Here is a 17,119-nt window from a genome sequence, read left to right as displayed (position 1 = left end):
TCTGTTTCCTTCCTGGTTATGTCCAATCCTGTGTCTGTGAACATATGAAATCAGGTACAACAGTGATGTTGCCTACACTAATATTTGATTGGTAGCAGAAATATGAAGCGTTCAGGAAAGTCTGGTGCACTGAGGAGCAGGACTGAGTACAGTAACATCAACAGTTCTACTCTCAGTAATCATTCAGTGTGTTGTAACATGGACTGTGACTGTGGTTGAATCTTTCCAGATGTCTCTACCTACTGGAAATCTTGCCATCAATGTGAAACCCACGACCAGCACCAACGGTGGAAAGACAGACACTCATTGCCTTGATACTCCTTTTTCTTCCTGCAATGTATTAGTGAATTTTTCCAGTACGTTTGGTTTTTGTTTTTTCTCCTACACACAGGTGGAGTGTTTGTAACTGACTACAGGGGACAGTTCCACTCAGCTGATACACTTCTTTATTCTTACCTTCACTTGACTAGAACATGATCACCAGTATCCTTGTGTGACCTGGGGGGATCATCCACCAGTGGTGATCATGTACCTCTATAAGAGGGAAGGAAATTGTCCAGGAATGCTTTCATAGAAAGGATTAACTAGAAGTTAGTTACAGACTAGATTTTGCTGAAACTGCGAGACACGATCGGTAACTAAGGCCTCGGATCTGCACACTTCCAGCAGTGTGTCCGCACACGTGCAAGTGCAAGGAAGAGGCAAGTAATGATTCAAGCAGAAATACAGACTCATGAGGAGGAACAGCGGATGTCAAAAGCAGTGGAGCAAGGGTCCCAGGGGCCCACAATCTCATGGGCAGAGCTGTGGAGACCGGAGCCTTTCTGTATTTCCTTCCTCTTGTGATCCGTGTACAACACCGTTCCCTCACCAGCACATGTGCGCACGTGGGGGCGGAGGGCTCTGTGGCCAAAAGGGGACATAAGCACATACTGTTTATTGTCCAGGTGTAAAACATCATTCATCAATCATTCAGGTCACTCATACAGTATATGAGTATAAGCAGGATCTGGAAAAAAAACCTGCTAAAAAAGGCGACTCACTGCTTTTACACTGTCGGCCCAGTTTTGCTGGAGAAGACACACACAACTGCAGGGTCAGGTGACAGGTGTAGCTCGAAAGGCAGCAGATTGTTGCGCAGGCGCCCTCTTGTGGCTAAGGTGGGCAGCTGCGTGATCAAGCACCTGGAGCTAGATTGATGCAGTAGGAGGGACTTCGGGACAGCGTACCGAATGGACACTCCGGCATCCAAGTGTTGTGAGTTGTGTACGTCTCTGACAAAAAGCGAGTAAAGCCGGATACGTGTGAGAGAACGGACAGTTCTACGGCGTTTCGCTGCCTGTTGGTGATCTGTTTGTATTGTTGCACAGAGGCTGAGCTACCAGAGCTAAAGGCAGAGTGGATGTTGGGCAGGTCGACACAAACATCAGTCAGGTCATAATACTCTACTTAAAGTGTTTACAGCTTGTTGCACTGCCCTCATGTGGCCAAAAAAAAAGCTTTTTACAGGTTTAAGGGAAATAAACTGGTTTGTCACATAAGAATAATGGGGGCCCTTTTTCATTTTGGCCCCTTGGCCCTCAGAGAGTCTGTGCACACCACTGCCAGACAGTACATCATCTTCTGCAGTCAGCTTTCAGGGCTGAACACTGATTGGTTGGTCTGCTGTCCTGTATCCTACTGGATCACATGCTTCCCGTCCAATGTGTGTGTGTGTCTGTGTGCGTGTGTGTGTGTGCTACATACTGAGCTCTCTGGCATAGATGCCATGAATGAATGAATTTGAATTTGTACCCGGCCACAATCAAAGCTTTGTCTTCAGTGTGTATGTAAACACATACACACAAAGTAACATGGACCACATGCCATAGAAAGACACACACTACGTAAACACACAGATATTACATTTCCGCTCAGAAATCTCTCTCTCTCTCTGCTCTCGATCTGCCCCACCCCCAGTCTGTCGGGTCTCTGCTCTCATCATGTTATTGCCATGGAAACTCAGTTGAGATTGCAGGTCTACAGCAGCGCTGAGGAGAACAGGTAAAGACTGAAGGAGAGAGGCAGAGACAGGAGGTGAACTGTGGTAAATGGAGAAACTAGACTCTGTTTCCTGATGCTGTAGTTCTGCTCCCGGCCACAGTGAAGGTCAGCATGAGCTCAGCCTCAGTAAACATCCTCGTGTTTCTCCCTCCCTCTACTGATCTACAGTGATGCACATTTCAATCACCTTTTAAGGTTAGAACTTGGCTTCATCACTGTCACTCAATATGCTATGCTATATGCTATATGCTAACAGTCTGATTTGTTCCTCATGATACTTGCGTTCCTCTCTTCGTCTTGGTGCTTTTTTCTGATTTGGAAACTTGATAAAAAAAGTTGCTCCATATCACTTTGGCAACAAGAAACAAGTGTTTGATTTTGAGGACTTAGGAGTTAGACAGCAGGTATTCTGGCATCACGCTCATGCAGGCAGACGCACAGACCTTGCCAATAGTTCATATCTTTTTCATATTGTAATTGTAATTTTCTAATTCTATAAAATTGCATTGTTTATATTTACCAGCTTAGCCACATTGGCCGCTGTGTTTTAGTCCACTCCACTGTCACTGCAGGAAAAAATGAATTCGGTGTTGTCACTGAACGATCAGTGTCTCTGATCATCTTTTCTCTCCACGCCTTCATAAATGCACAATCCCAGTTGTGTTTAAAAGTTAAAATGCTTTTAAATAGGTGCAGCAAATGTCTCATCTCACTGTGCTGCAGAACAGAGATCTATCTATCTATCTATCTATCTATCTATCTATCTATCTATCTATATCTATCTATCTATCTATCTATCTATCTATCTATCTATCTCATGTAAGTGTGAGCTTGAGTATGTATGCATCCAGAAGACGCCGCACTTTAACCGGACGTTGCTACCACTAGGTGGCACACCAACCACCAATAAACAGAAGGAAAGTACAGACAACAGGTGGAGGCAAAATGGATGATGGTCAACGATGCAGCTGAGGCTGGAGTGATCTCTCTGCTGCAGAAAGTGTGGTGTCTTCCCGATACAAGAGACTGTGCTGCTTCCACTGTGATACAACATATGAACTGGGATTGTTTTGTAAAAAAAGGCCCATGTAGCATCAACACCATTATTACAGTAAGTTTAAAAAAAAAAAAAAATTCCACAATGTATTTTTGGAGGATAATTAAACTAATATAATATATAAACTAATATTGTAGTACTTCCACTCAACACATTAACATCATGCTACTGAGCCCTGCACTCTTGTGTCTCTGGATGTACTTGATAAACATCCTCTCACAAGAGTGCAGGGCATTCTGTCTGTACTTTATTTCATTCTAATTTTCCTTCAGCCTAAATTAGATGGAAAGCAGTTTGACTTAAATGCTCATCCATGGTCAGGACTGAAAGGTCCACAGCTTTTTTGGTGAACTAATCTTTTGGTGACTTAAAAAAAGTGCTTTGTCCAGAGTTTTAGTTAAATACAACAAACACTAACAGAACTAAGACTAAATGTGGAATTAGCTGACAAAAAAATGAACACGAGCACAAACTGAGTCAGACGTGTAAACTTGATATCAAACTTTTATTTTTGTTACAGAGACACCACTGGAAAACAGGAACTTTAGGATGTCTGTCGTTTTCAGTACGCTGTCGCAGAGTCAGTCCAAATGTAACGGTTCAGTCTCATCCACACTGTAGTCATCCGTCAACATAGTCCTACTGTATTAGATATTATGGCACACTGAAATAATCCAAGTCAACACCGAAGAGTGTGTTTAGTCCAGCGGTTCTGTCGTCAACACATGTCCAGTGTGTGGAGAAGGAAAAGGGAGCGGACTGTGTTTTCATGTGAAGTGTTACAGTCACACAATAGATGAGATGACTCAGTCTCAGTGGCTATTTTTTACATGTGCACATCATTTGACATAAGGTCTCAGATCCCACATTTGTTACTTGCATGATAACTAGCATTAGCATTAGCTAGCTAACAAGAAATAAAGGAGATAAAACTGAAAAAACATCAGTCAAATTGAGATGGACAAAAGAATTGGAGATTATGAAAACACACCAAACTCATTTAGTTTGGTGTGTAGAAGCACCATAAACGCTTCTCTGACATGTTGTAAATAAGCAATCAGTGAAATCAATGTACTGTAAAATGGAATACAATATGTGTACATGTAAACATTGCCACTGAGAGTGACTGCACAGATACTGAACTTCATAAATACACACTGAATATATCTTGTGATAATCTCTGTCACCATCACATAACATTTCCCCCCCTGCTTTTTACCCTTGTCTTATGGTTTTGAAATATTCTGATGTTTTCATGTGTCTCTCATGTCTTAATCCACTGATAGCTGCAGAGAACAACAACATTCACAGAAAACTGTCATGACCACTGACTCATTTCTGGCAGATTTCAGCGACAGTGAAGCTGAACGGCAGAAAAGCAGTTGCAAACCAGTCAACATTCACGTAGAGGCGTTAAAATGTAACGCTGACAAAATACACTTTCAAAATGGAGTTAGTGAATCAATGTTTCCTGCAACTATCAGCAACTTTGACAGGTTTCTAACTGAGGTCCAACTTTCACTGTGAAAACATCTCCAGAAAAAAAAAACTTAAAAAACTGTACAGGACTAAAGAGGAGTTGTTGCTTTCAGGATGACCAGGTATGCATTTATACAAATAAACAGTATTAAAGAAATCATGGATTATGAAACAACGTGTAAAAGCGAGACTATGTAACTTTTAAAGACAATTATTTGGTGTTGGATTCCCAAGCAATAAAAATAAAGTGTCAAGTTTGCCAGTCACCATAAAACATAAAAAATAAGGAGACCACAATGTTGGGGGAGATGGAGGAACCAGCTCCTACCGCAGCATTGACCCTTACAAGTAGGAAGAGAAAACTGACAGAGGGTCAGACAGCCAACAGAGGGAAGTAACAGAAAACGAAGCAGGACATGCAGCAGCTGCACGAAGCTGCATCCGCTTTACTCAACTGGTAACACAACTCCTAACACTGCCTAATGTTCGGAGGGTGACTGCTACAAAACCTTATCTTCTGCTGACTGGCTGGACAGTGCAATTGCTGATTTGTAGTGAGATGATGATTTTGTGTTTGTTGTGTGAGTGGGTGATAGGCTATGTGTTCTCTTGGCTGTTTGAGGTACCCTGCTTCCTGTACCTTCCACCACTCTGACACAGAGCAAGATGGCGTCCTGCAGTTAGCATCTGTGGCTGCAGAGGTCGCTGTTGCTTCTACTCAGAAGTTACAAAAAAGTTACATAAAGTTATATAGTGTCGCTTTAACAAGAGTCCAAGGTTTTCACATGACAGCAGTTTTTTATAATCACTTTCTATCAAAATGTAAGTAAGTCTTGTACCAAACAGATGTGAGGCCTGGATTCAATCCACTGAAACCTAGAAATGGAGTTTCAGTGTAATTACAGAAGAGACTCAGTCCTCTTGGCCATAGTGTAAAATCAGACGGCTTCAGACTTAACACTGTTGTCTGATAACATTTTGATTGTAGGTGGACTGACTGCAGGCCTCGCTGAAAATGTCTAATAGTCTATGTCACATTAACATTTCCCACGGATCAGTCTGGGCTCACATATAAGATATACTGATGAGTATAAAGATACAAATGTCTATTTACAGCAATAGAAACAGAAAACCATTACTGTTGTCGATCATTATAAACAGCTAGTAGGTCATGTCTTCAACTGATTACAAATCTGATAGGAAAAAAAACAAGCAAACCTAACCCTACATCGAGTGTCCAATAAGACTTTATCATTAAATCACTTCTGTATTTTTAACTGCTCAATTAGGATCTTATTGGACTTCTTCCTCTGTCCCTTAAGATATTGAAGAAACAGTGCAGCATTGTGGAAAATACACTAATTTGTGTCCATGATAACTGTTGAAGCATGTTACAGCACTAAAAACTAACCATGTGGTCTGCTGAAGAGGTATTGGTGTCTTTTTGTTTACTAGACAGAGCTGTTGCTCCCTCCTTCCAGTCGTTAGCCTAAGCTATGCTAACCATGACTTGACTTCTGCTCTCTGTTTAATGCACAGAAGAGATTCAATCTTCACATATTACCCCTGACAGACAGGAAATAAGTGTATTTTCCTAAATACATAACTATTCCTTAAAATATTTCCAAGTTTGATCAAGCAATCACATTGTTCACAACCACTTCTTAGTCCTTTGTCTGAGAAAAACCAAACTGCTGTCTGTTGCACTGGTGAGTTGTTGGAGCTGATCTGTACCTGTCCGCTGTGAGGCCACAGAAAGTAATAGAAAATGAACTGAACCCCACCAGCTGCTTTATTAACTGACTCGCAGTAGAAAGTGTCTTCCTTCTTGGCCGAACTGTAAGATATACCAGCCATATGATTGTAGATGGTTTCCATGGCAATTACCAACAACTTTGACAAGCAGATATAAAAAGATCTCTTTCACATACACGGATCAAAAATATCTATATACTGTATCATATCAATAGAGATTTAATAAAAGAGAAAGACGAAATTACATTGATTACTATACATATGACAAAGGTATTAAATAGTAATCTGATCATTCACATTCAGTCTATCTGATATTTTTATGACAAACTTTCACCAGCTGGTTTTATCTATGAACATATTGGTTGTAACCAGCAGGTCATTAATTGTGTAACAATAGGTAGTATGAAGGTTAGCTATTTAGCTGCTAGCATAACAGACAATACCAACCCCGGTAGCCTAGCCTTTGTATGCAAGTAAGCTAGTAAACAGTTACCCACATTTTAACTAGTTTATAACCAGTACCAGTCCTAAACCCATTTCATATATGTGATAATATCAAGAGATAAAATGAAATTTGCTTGTTAAGGCCACAAACAAGTCTTGCTTGAGTGTTTCAGGGTTTACAAGCTGAAGTTAACGATGCAGCTAGCTAACAATACTGTGAGATGGACTGTAGCTTTAGCGAGTAGCTAACAGCACTGTGAGATGAACTGTTGCTTTAGCGAGTAGCTAACAGCACTGTGAGATGGACTTTAGTTTTAACAAGAGGCTAACAGCACTGTGAGATGGCCTTTAGCTTTAGCGAGTAGCTAACAGCACTGTGAGATGAACTGTTGCTTTAGCGAGTAGCTAACAGCACTGTGAGATGGACTTTAGTTTTAACAAGTAGTTAACAGTACTGTGAGATGGCCTTTAGCCTTAGCGAGTAGCTAACAGCACTGTGAGATGAACTGTTGCTTTAGCGAGTAGCTAACAGCACTGTGAGATGGACTTTAGCCTTAGCGAGTAGCTAACAGCACTGTGAGATGAACTGTTGCTTTAGCATATCACAAAAATCAGCTCTTTAATTCAGCACCATCGCAAATTTGTATCAGTGGAGAAACTGTCCAAAATGTCTGAATATAATTTGATTTTCATGTTATATTTACTTCCATATAGCACTTCATATATTACTTCCAGATTTGCAGATTAAAACATCTCGTTACAACACAGTCAAGAGCCGAATAACAGGACGGTTTCTTATCACTAACTCAGGTTCAGGCCCTGATTTCAGCTTGTGGGCCCTTCTTTTACGATGCTAATGATCAGGCACAGTGACATTCTGCCAGTTAAATGCTAATTGTTGGGCTCACATGACATCATGGTCACATTAAAGGGGAGTGTCGATGTAATAACTGTACTTGTAGTTTGGCATGACTCCATGTTGGTGTCCAAAAATCTGCTTGGACGTGCTGCATCTCTTCTTACTCTAACTGTACTTCAGCACAGACGCAGGCCTTGTGTGATATATTTGGGGATTCAGTCTAGTTCTCAGAGGGATTTCAAAAATCACATAATCCTCTTTCATCCAAGTTGCACTTCCCATCATTTTCAGCCACCATTAAATTAATTAAAAACATGTAGTAAAACTATGATTTTAAGTTATAGGATAACAGAAAACTAAAAATACTGAATCAGATTAGAGACATTTATCAATAACGACATAAATTATGAACATGATCATTCTCTAATGTTTTTCCAGCACTGTGACTGTTGATTGTACACCTTTGTTAATAAGATATAATCCAAACGTTTCCTTGCAAACACAAATCATTTCCACTACACCAACAAGGATCAGTCAGTTTTATCTTTTCCATCGAAACAGATTTCTGTGTTGATCTTGCACACAAGACGAAGACATTCTCTTTAAAATATCTGTTTATGGGCGGCGTATTTAACTGAAGTAACACTCCACTGACCCCCTTTACACAAAACTAGTTTGCATTTCTTGTGTTTGATTAGAAACCATATTCCACATCTATTGTACCAAAATACACCTCTCTGTCTCCCAGACTGAACATGGGTGTCACTTATTTATATATGAGATTAACTCTTTTTACTGTATCTCAGTATTTATGTTAAACACAGTTTAACTATTTTAGAAAATAGAATAAGAAGAAAGTCCCTCAGGAAAATGAGCATCCAGGCTGTGCCTCTTCGTCTCCCTCCTCTCTCCTCCTGTGAAAACCATCTACTGCCCCTTCGATCCTGCTCAACACCTGCTATTACAATTATCATTATTATTATTACTTCACATCACTATGTGGAACTTGAATTGTTTTCCTTCTTCCTGCTCTCTCTAACTCCGTCTCTCTATCTTATCCCAACCGGTTGAGGCAGAAGGCTGCCCAACATGATCCTGGTTCTGCTCTAGCTTTCTGCCTCTTAAAGGAAGTTTTTCTTTCCACTCTCACCATCATGGTGGTCTGTAATCAATGTTACAAAGAGTACGGCTGAGACCTGCTCTACATTAAAAGACTGTAGCGTGGCACATACTCCATCATGAAATACAGCAATTGCAACCACAACACCATGTCACTTCCTGCCTTTTGCCCATTTTCAGAGACATTATAGAAAGAGACAAACCTCTTGAAGAATCTTGAATTGAAAAGTTAGTAACGCCAAAGACAGTGGCTGTATGACACGTATCCCTCCTCTCCCCCCAGTACACAAATTGTCTGCTTTATAACAGCTGAGCAGAAACACCAAGCCGTTTGTGTTGCTGCACTGACGCAACCTCATGTGTTTGGACAGTTTCCTTTTTTATTCTTTTAAACAGTAAAATCACAGTCAGAACGTAGCATCTTGTTGCCTTTGTTCTTATTCTTCAAGTCTCATAGTCCTTGAGCCAGCCCGGTGGGTCGTGTGCTCTGGCAGGATGGCTTATGGTTTCTTGAGCAGTTCCAGGCTCAACTGTTCTTTCAGTACTAAGGGTTTGGGAAGTCTACTTCCCAAGCCAACTGGGAAGCAGGCTGTGTTTTTCCACCATCCAGGATGTAGGTGCTAGGACCCAGCTGCTTTTTGATCATGATGGGTACAGAGAATTTCTGATACCCCTTTGGCCCACTCTGTCCCCCTTCTGTGTATGAAGGGGTGCAAGGCCCCCATTTTGTGTCACAGTACTGTTTTCATGTAGGGTTAGTGAAGGGGCACCCTGCAATTACCTTATTATCATGTCCTGTCACCATCGGAGGAGGAAGAACATTGAGCTTAGTTCTTATCTTGCTGCCATGCATCAGTTCAAACGGTGATATGCTGGTCATGGTGTGCAGTGTAGCATGATATGCTTGGAGGAAATCTGTTGTTGAACCTTTCCATGGTTTGTTTTGGAGGATTTCAGTTTAGATGCAAACTTTGAGGATTCTGAACCTCTATTGCACCATTGGCAGATGGATGGTGCACAGCGGAGTGGATATGAGCCATACCCCTTTCCTTGAGGAATGAGGAGAATGCAGCAGCTGTAAATAGTGGTCCATTATGAGTGACCAAGAACTCCAGGTGTGTATACACTGCTGAGGAATTCAAGTACTGTTTCAGGTGTGACAGATGATGTGAATGCAACTTCTGCCACTCTCAGTAGTAATCAGTGAAAGCGATTGCAAACCTGCATGTTGCAGTTTCACTGGGTCTCAGATAGAGGTACAGGTGGCAGTGGTGCCTCAGAAACCTTTGCATTCATACCAGGAAACCAGTGCCGATAGAACAAGCACTGTTTTGTGTCCACTATGCCCTGATGGCCTTTCATGTGCTAGAGCAAAGAGACAAGCACAACCAAGTGCGACCCACGAAACACCAAACTGAATTTCACACAGTTCATGCCTTATCTTTACGTCAAGGCCGCAACACTGGCTTCACAGTTTTGACATGAAGAGGCAAGATCAGGGCAGGAGGAGGAAGCACCTTCAAACTCACCCACAGACTCTGAGACTGAGGCCATCGACAGCAAAGCCACTAGCTCAGGTGCTGTATCCATGGTGAAAGGGGGGTTGGGTGCAGCAATCTGCTGCGTGATTCCATGATCCAGCACCATACACAACATCACAAGTGAAAGAGAGAAGACCATCCTGCATCCATACACGAGTGTTGTAAGGGCCTGATGGGCGGTAAACAGTGTCCTCCATTTCTCCACTGCCCAGACTCCTACAAGAGCATCTTTCTCAACTGCTGTCAGTGTCATAGATGCAAACGCCACCGTGCATCCCATGTGATCCAGATGCAACTGAGAGGATACGGCACCCAGACCCAGAAGTAGATGCTTCCCTCCAAATTAGTTGGAAACTGTGGGTTGAATAAGGCCAGCCCAGGTGTGTCCACAAACACCAGCGTCACACTAAAGAAGCAGCTCTGAGCCTCATCATTCAAATGTAGCTTCTTGATGCAGGCATCCACTACTATAGGACAGTTAGGTATGAATTTTCCATACCAAGCTTACCAAGGAACAAACATTGGGCTGGCAGCATCTTTGGGAGAATGGGCCAGTGTAATGTCTTGCAAGCACTCTGTGTCAGGCTTACTGCCATTTGCTGGACCTTAAGGAACCTTTAGCTCAAGCAGTGAAGTAATAACAACACGGTAATTCTCCAACATCCTCACCTATGTTTTGAGAGGAAAGGTCTGGAAATGGTGCATCCACCACCTTCATCACTTACAACATACACAGGTCCTTCTCATTGTCTTAAATGTAATCACAGATCTGTATGAAAACATCAAATGACTTATGAAAATATTATATTTACAGTTCTTCATGTGAGAAAGTATCTGAAAATAGTTTGGGCAGGTTAAGCAGCTTTGGTTAAGGGGTGGACTATTAAATTAAATGGCTAAATAAAGACTTTCTGTTTGTGAACTTTACTAAAAATATAACTGCAAGTGACAACATAATGGTTGTAACACTTTGTGGTCAAAAGAAGGAAGCAGCTCAATCACTCGAAATTAAAGCAACGAGCAGCAACGAGCCGCTTTCAGGCCAAAGTCACTTCACCTAATTTGATTGATACCTATCGCACACTTGTTTCATCATCAAAAAGCCTAAAGCAATTCAACATTGCACACTCAAGGTTCCGCCATCTGTCCCCCCTTCATTGGATGTGAATGTAACTCAGCCGTATGTCCAGGGGATGGGTGTCTCCTGTGAGGTAAATCAGGATTGCTCAAAGTCTTAAGACATGTACCAAGGTTTACGATGATCAGAATGTTTGATCAAATGTTTCGAATTACGGCCAATATTCTCTAAGCTCCGCCCTTTGTGAAAACGTTTTGGTTGATGGCAGCCATGTTTTTGGACCAATCTTGCTCATCTACAATACAAAAATGTATCTCTGGCCAACAAGGCTCCTCACCAAATCTGATATTGATAAAGCCAAAATCAAAAAAAATACTAGCATTTTTTGTTTTGACATCATGCGCATTAAATCAAATTCATCATGGTGGACTTCTGTGGTCCAAGAGACTTTTTTTTGTAAAACACATTGAGCTGGACTTGTGTCTCAAAGGATCTGAAAGATGATGAACTATGCCTGGGCAGGGAGGAAACTCTGGTGGAGGCCCGTAGAGGTCCTGATGTGGTTGTCCGACTGGGGCATAGAGTCAAACGACATTGTTGCTTAGAAAATTATGAATTGCTCTGTCCTAGCTGAAGGGTTGTTGAACATTCAGCACTGGTCCCACATAGACTGTTATTTGATATTCAGGTATTTGTTAGACTGGACAAGCACAATGGATTGTCCTTAGTGACATACATAAACCTTGTACAAATAAAACCACAGCTGGTCCTTGAATTGAAGTGACTTTGCTGCTATAATCAATAAAACCCACAGACTTTGGGATGAGGGAACCGGGAGTGCAAACTGCTAACTCATTTACGGGTTTTAGGACTCATTCCTGCAACACTCATTAACAGGTAACCCTCCACAGCGTCACACCACTGCACATTCACTCCACCTACTGCCTCTTCTCTACAAACATCCTGCTGACATTCACAGCACAGAACCAGAACATGCACAGAAACCTTCTTGAATCCTGTTCGTCAGACACAGTCCATGTTCCTGGTTAACAAATAGCGGTACTTCCTTCCTCCATCTTATTTAACCATGTCCACTCTTCATTGTTCGGTAGAAAAACAAATACCAACACATGTAAAAGGGTTGAGAGAAATTAAAAATCATTTGTCACATTCAACCATATTCTCTTGATATATCAGCCTGTTTCATTAAAATACTGAACTCCCTATAATAAATGTTAGAATGAAAACACGTCAACATACTGGTAGCTTTACAAGGCAATTAGCAGCATCATCATCATCTCCAGCTCTGCACCTACAACTGCAATAAGCAAAGCGACATCTGACCAGAAGTGGGCGCTCGTACACAGCAACAGCCATAATATCGACCGTGTTGTGTTATGATCTGGGCACCGTCATTTAGCTGCAATAATTGTGCTTCATTAAATTCTACGTGATCCGAACGTGACGATCGTCGTGTTCTCAGGCAGCTCTCTGAAAGTCTGCGTTAACAGTATATGTATGTGACTAGCCCACAGCCACATGACTTCTCTTCTGATGGCACTTGGGCACTAAGTTAAAGAAAGAATGTAAACACTGGGCTAAGAAAAGGAGAAATAATGTCTGCTGAAGAGTCCATATGCTGTGTTGTGTCTGATAATTGGTCAATTATAAAGATCTTAGATTTTTTTTTCTCCTCCAACATCACTGGAGTGGAAATGTAAGAATGTTTAATACCTGATGAATTCAACCACACATGCAAAATACTACTATAGCAAAGGTAGTGGGGATTTTACGACAGTACAGTGGAGTGTAAAAGCATTAGAGCCACTGTTAATGGAGAAAATGATTTTGAAGATAAATTGAGAAAAAAAAGAATCACTCTAATCAATCATTATAAGAAGAATTATTATACAAGGAAAAAGTTATAATCGTACATGAATTAAGTTGTAATTTCATGAAACTGTAACATTCAAGTAGAGTTGAAATCTAACAAGTCACAATGTTATAAAAATTAAGTTGAAAAAAAGTAAGATTGTGTCATAAAAAATGTAAAATTATTAATATTTTATATCAACATTCTCTTGTAGTGAATAGGTGTAGAGTTGGATATTGTTTGAATTTAAATTTAACTTTTAAAAAGTGTAACTTGCTTTTGGTTTTCAAAGGAGTGGTTTACAGAATTTTTCTTTTCTTTTTTGCTGGGCAGCTTAAATTGATAAGAATGTAGGAGGCCTGAGCCTGTTCAATCACTAATGAATACATAGACTGTTGCATTTGTTTTTTTTGCTGTTTATATTGTTTATATTTACTGTATTATGTGTAATGACTGACTGAATAAAGATTATTTCAAACTACTTAAATTTTATTGATTATGATTCTGGTTCTTATCAATTCCCCGTTTTTGATTCCAAAAAGTAAAAAAAAAAATAGTTCAAATTTGTACATAACAAAAATATCTTTACTTTTAAGTATTAACTGAACATTTAAAAAGTAAATAGTATTTATTTACTATAATTTACTACAATAAAAATGTATGTTCCATAGACATGTGGATTAAAAGTATTTAATAGATATAGAATATAGAGCACTTTATTAACCTAACTGATTATTTTTTTATGGGTACCTCGTTCTTTTCATTTTGGAACTGCTTCCGATTTTGAACCGACTTCTGGTTCCTAACCTTAAATATGTGAGGGTCATTGAGGAGCAGATGATAAAAATATGCATCTTATTATCAGAGAATTTAGAAAAAATAAAGATACTAGACTGAACATTTTGTTGTTCTCAAAACATTTCTAGCATTTCTTGAAATACTGTTTTTTCATAATGATTTTTTCTTGAAATGGGATGACTTTCTTTCTTAACTATAACTTAATTCTTTTTTCTTGCGACGCTTTGACTTTTTTCTTGTAAGATTATATTATCTGTAATATTATAGCATCTTTTTGGAAAGATGTGATGCTTCCTTCCTTCCTTAAATCACACAAATAAAAAAAGCTATTGCATTATAAATTCTTGTAAAATTACACTTTATTCTTGTAATATTTAACTTATTACTTTTTGAACATATAATAGTATACTGTATTGTAAAAATTACACTTTACTATCTGTTATTTGTTTCATATTTTTCCTTCTTCAAAATGGAAACTTTCTCTGTGTACTGTGTAAAATGATGTCTATATTCTTGTAATATTGTCCTTCCATACTTCCATGCCATATGCTTCGAGTAGCTGGAACCAAGCTCTGACGTTTGGCGACAGGCAGGTTACAGGTGATGCACGGGTCACCAGTCTATCACATATCAGGCAAACAGCTGTAATATTTTACCTTTATTGATAAAAAACATTTTATGATCTAATATTTTGCCCTTTTTGTAATGTTGCAACTATTCTCATCAAATAATATGAACTTGTTCAGCTGCTTTACCTGATAACAGCAATTTTTTTTTCTCAAAATATCTCAACTGTATTCCTGAAATATTAGATTCGATTTTTTTTCTCAACAGTGGCCTGAATACTGCGTCAGAATTACACCCATACTTCTGTGAGACAAGATGAGCTGGTGAAATAAACCGAAAACTTTCATATGACTCACATGCTGCATGTGTCAGTGTACAGCACAGCTACTACACAGTAAGGATCATTGGATTACTGCACATCATTAAAACACAGCATGTTAGAAATAGAGCGCTTGTTGTAGCATATTGAAGCACAATGTATGTCCCAACACAAACACATTACCACCATGAAAATAAGAGATACTGTTATTGCCCCTTATAGCCCAGACACAATTAAGACTGTGGGTTTCATTTCCACTCTCATATGTACAAACACAGCACAGTTATGGGCTTTGAATGCAGTTTCCATCTAATGGCATGTGGTTACACTAGAAAAGTTTATATAACAATACGTTACCTGTGTTGGACAACAGGATGAGAGCTGAGAATATATGTAGAATGTTAGTGATAGAAATGTAATCCCGTTCGTGGCTGACCTGGGGTCAGAGGAGAAGGGGAGCACAGTCATTAAGCTGAATCCATCCTCACTGGCAGGGAGCTGAGGGGCAGACTGAGGAGGCTGGAGTCTCCACTTCTGAGCGTGTCAAAGGATCAGCAGTTTATTTAGCCCGTTATCCTCGTGCCCGTGAAGAAGGGCACTCGATTTTTTACATATACAAAAAACTGTCTGCTGCTTTATCCAGCAGTCCAACATAAATAAATAAATAAATAAAAAAACAGGAAAAATGTTGAATCAAACTCGCTCCTGGACTATAGTCCTTTCTTATTGCCCTGCTGGACTAATTGTGTTTGTACTTTCTATGGCTTGTGAACCAAAGTGGATCTTGACCTATTGCCATAGGTTTTTATAAGCCTACAGTACATCTCCAAGACACAACACTTATTCAGTTTGGTACTAAACCAGCTGGAGAGCTGGCAGGAACACAGTTGGCCATTTAGAGCGCTCTGACTGGCTAGGTGAGAGGTTGTGGGTGGGACTAAGGAGTTTTTGGCCGACCCTGGGTGGGGAACAGCTTTAACACAATTTCCAGTCCAGACTTCTCCACTGCATTGTTTTGTATTGGTCGAGTAGGACAAATTTTTATCATGGGTGTTATCATGGGTGTAGATCGATGAACTCAGTACGGAGCGTGTCATTCTTTATAGGCCAACCCCAGAGTAGGAGGTGGAGTGTGAGTCAGGATGGGGCGGGGTAAGGTAGGGGGAGGGGTAGGGCCGGGACGGCCATACATCCCCTGCAGCTGCCTGTTGGGGTGGTTGGGGTGGCTGGGGTGGATGGGGTGTTCTTGAAAATTTCTCAGGTTTTCATGGAAGCGGCTGCTGCTCTCGTTGTCGAGGTTGCTGTCGTCACAGATGCGGTGGTTGTTATGGAGGTCCGGTGTGGGCCCTCGATCGGGGATGTGTACCATGTTGGAGCCGCTCTTCCTCCTCAGGGTGGACTCCCGGCTTGACGACGCCACAGACTGGCAGTCGGAGCCGCCGTCGCTGCTGGCAGCTGTCCCTTCCACCGGGGTGACCCTGATCGTGGTGATCGCCTGAGGGTGGGGGTGGAAAGGAGGGGCAAAGGTGGCAGTGGGGGTGAATGGCATGTTGGAGTTGCTTGAAATGGGGTTATAGTTGGGGTGAGCGTTGTTAAAGTTGGGGATATTGGGGTTGTTGGGATAAAAGTTGGGGTGCTGGAAGTTGTTGGGGTTATTTGGATGTAAGGGGTGCACAGGGTGTACAACATGTGGGTGGTTTGTATATACACCTCCTCCTCCCCCCATTCCTCCCATCCCTCCATCTCCTCCCCCTTCACTCTCAGTTTCAGTCCCTGTCACACTCCTCCGTCCATCCACTGACCCCCCATCCCTCAGCGAATCACAGCTGTCCGTGTGTCTGTTCAGGTCGTTGAGGGTGAAGGCCGACTGTCGCAGAGACGGTCGTTGCTCCGGAGGTTTCCATCGCCAGGAGCCACTGCCGTCAGTGCTGGGAGGTTTCACCACTGGCTTGTTGGATCTGGACTCTGGGTGGGCTTCAACACGGACTATACTGCCAGTTCTCTCCAAACCTCCTCCTGAAAGAACAAAGACCAATGACTAATTATCTTGTGAACTGACAATAATCATCTTCCATGATGTGCCACTAAGCAGCAGAGTCACTGAGTCTAATGCTGGGAACAAAGTATAGAACTAAAACAGCTTCTTTTCCAACTTCCAGTCTTTGTGTGAAGCTTAAATAAATACTC

General features: G+C 41.1%; 1 protein-coding gene across 3 annotated transcripts in view; it reads right to left on the bottom strand.

The window, feature by feature from the left end:
* Nucleotides 1-3,591: 3,591 nt before the first annotated feature.
* LOC130179103 (phospholipid phosphatase-related protein type 4-like) overlaps nt 3,592-17,119 on the bottom strand; it is a 53,341-nt gene continuing 39,813 nt past the window's right edge. For all 3 annotated transcript variants that reach the window (XM_056391850.1, XM_056391848.1, XM_056391849.1), the window contains one exon: nt 3,592-16,948. In XM_056391850.1, coding sequence (XP_056247825.1) covers nt 16,026-16,948 — 923 coding nt within the window. In that variant the 3' untranslated portion in view covers nt 3,592-16,025. The remainder of the gene's footprint in view (nt 16,949-17,119) is intronic.

This window comes from Seriola aureovittata, chromosome 12 (assembly GCF_021018895.1).
Source record: "Seriola aureovittata isolate HTS-2021-v1 ecotype China chromosome 12, ASM2101889v1, whole genome shotgun sequence".
In the NCBI taxonomy this organism is placed as follows: domain Eukaryota; kingdom Metazoa; phylum Chordata; class Actinopteri; order Carangiformes; family Carangidae; genus Seriola; species Seriola aureovittata.
The sequence above is the reverse complement of the archived record's forward strand: the minus strand, read 5'-3'. Positions and strand labels throughout refer to the sequence as shown.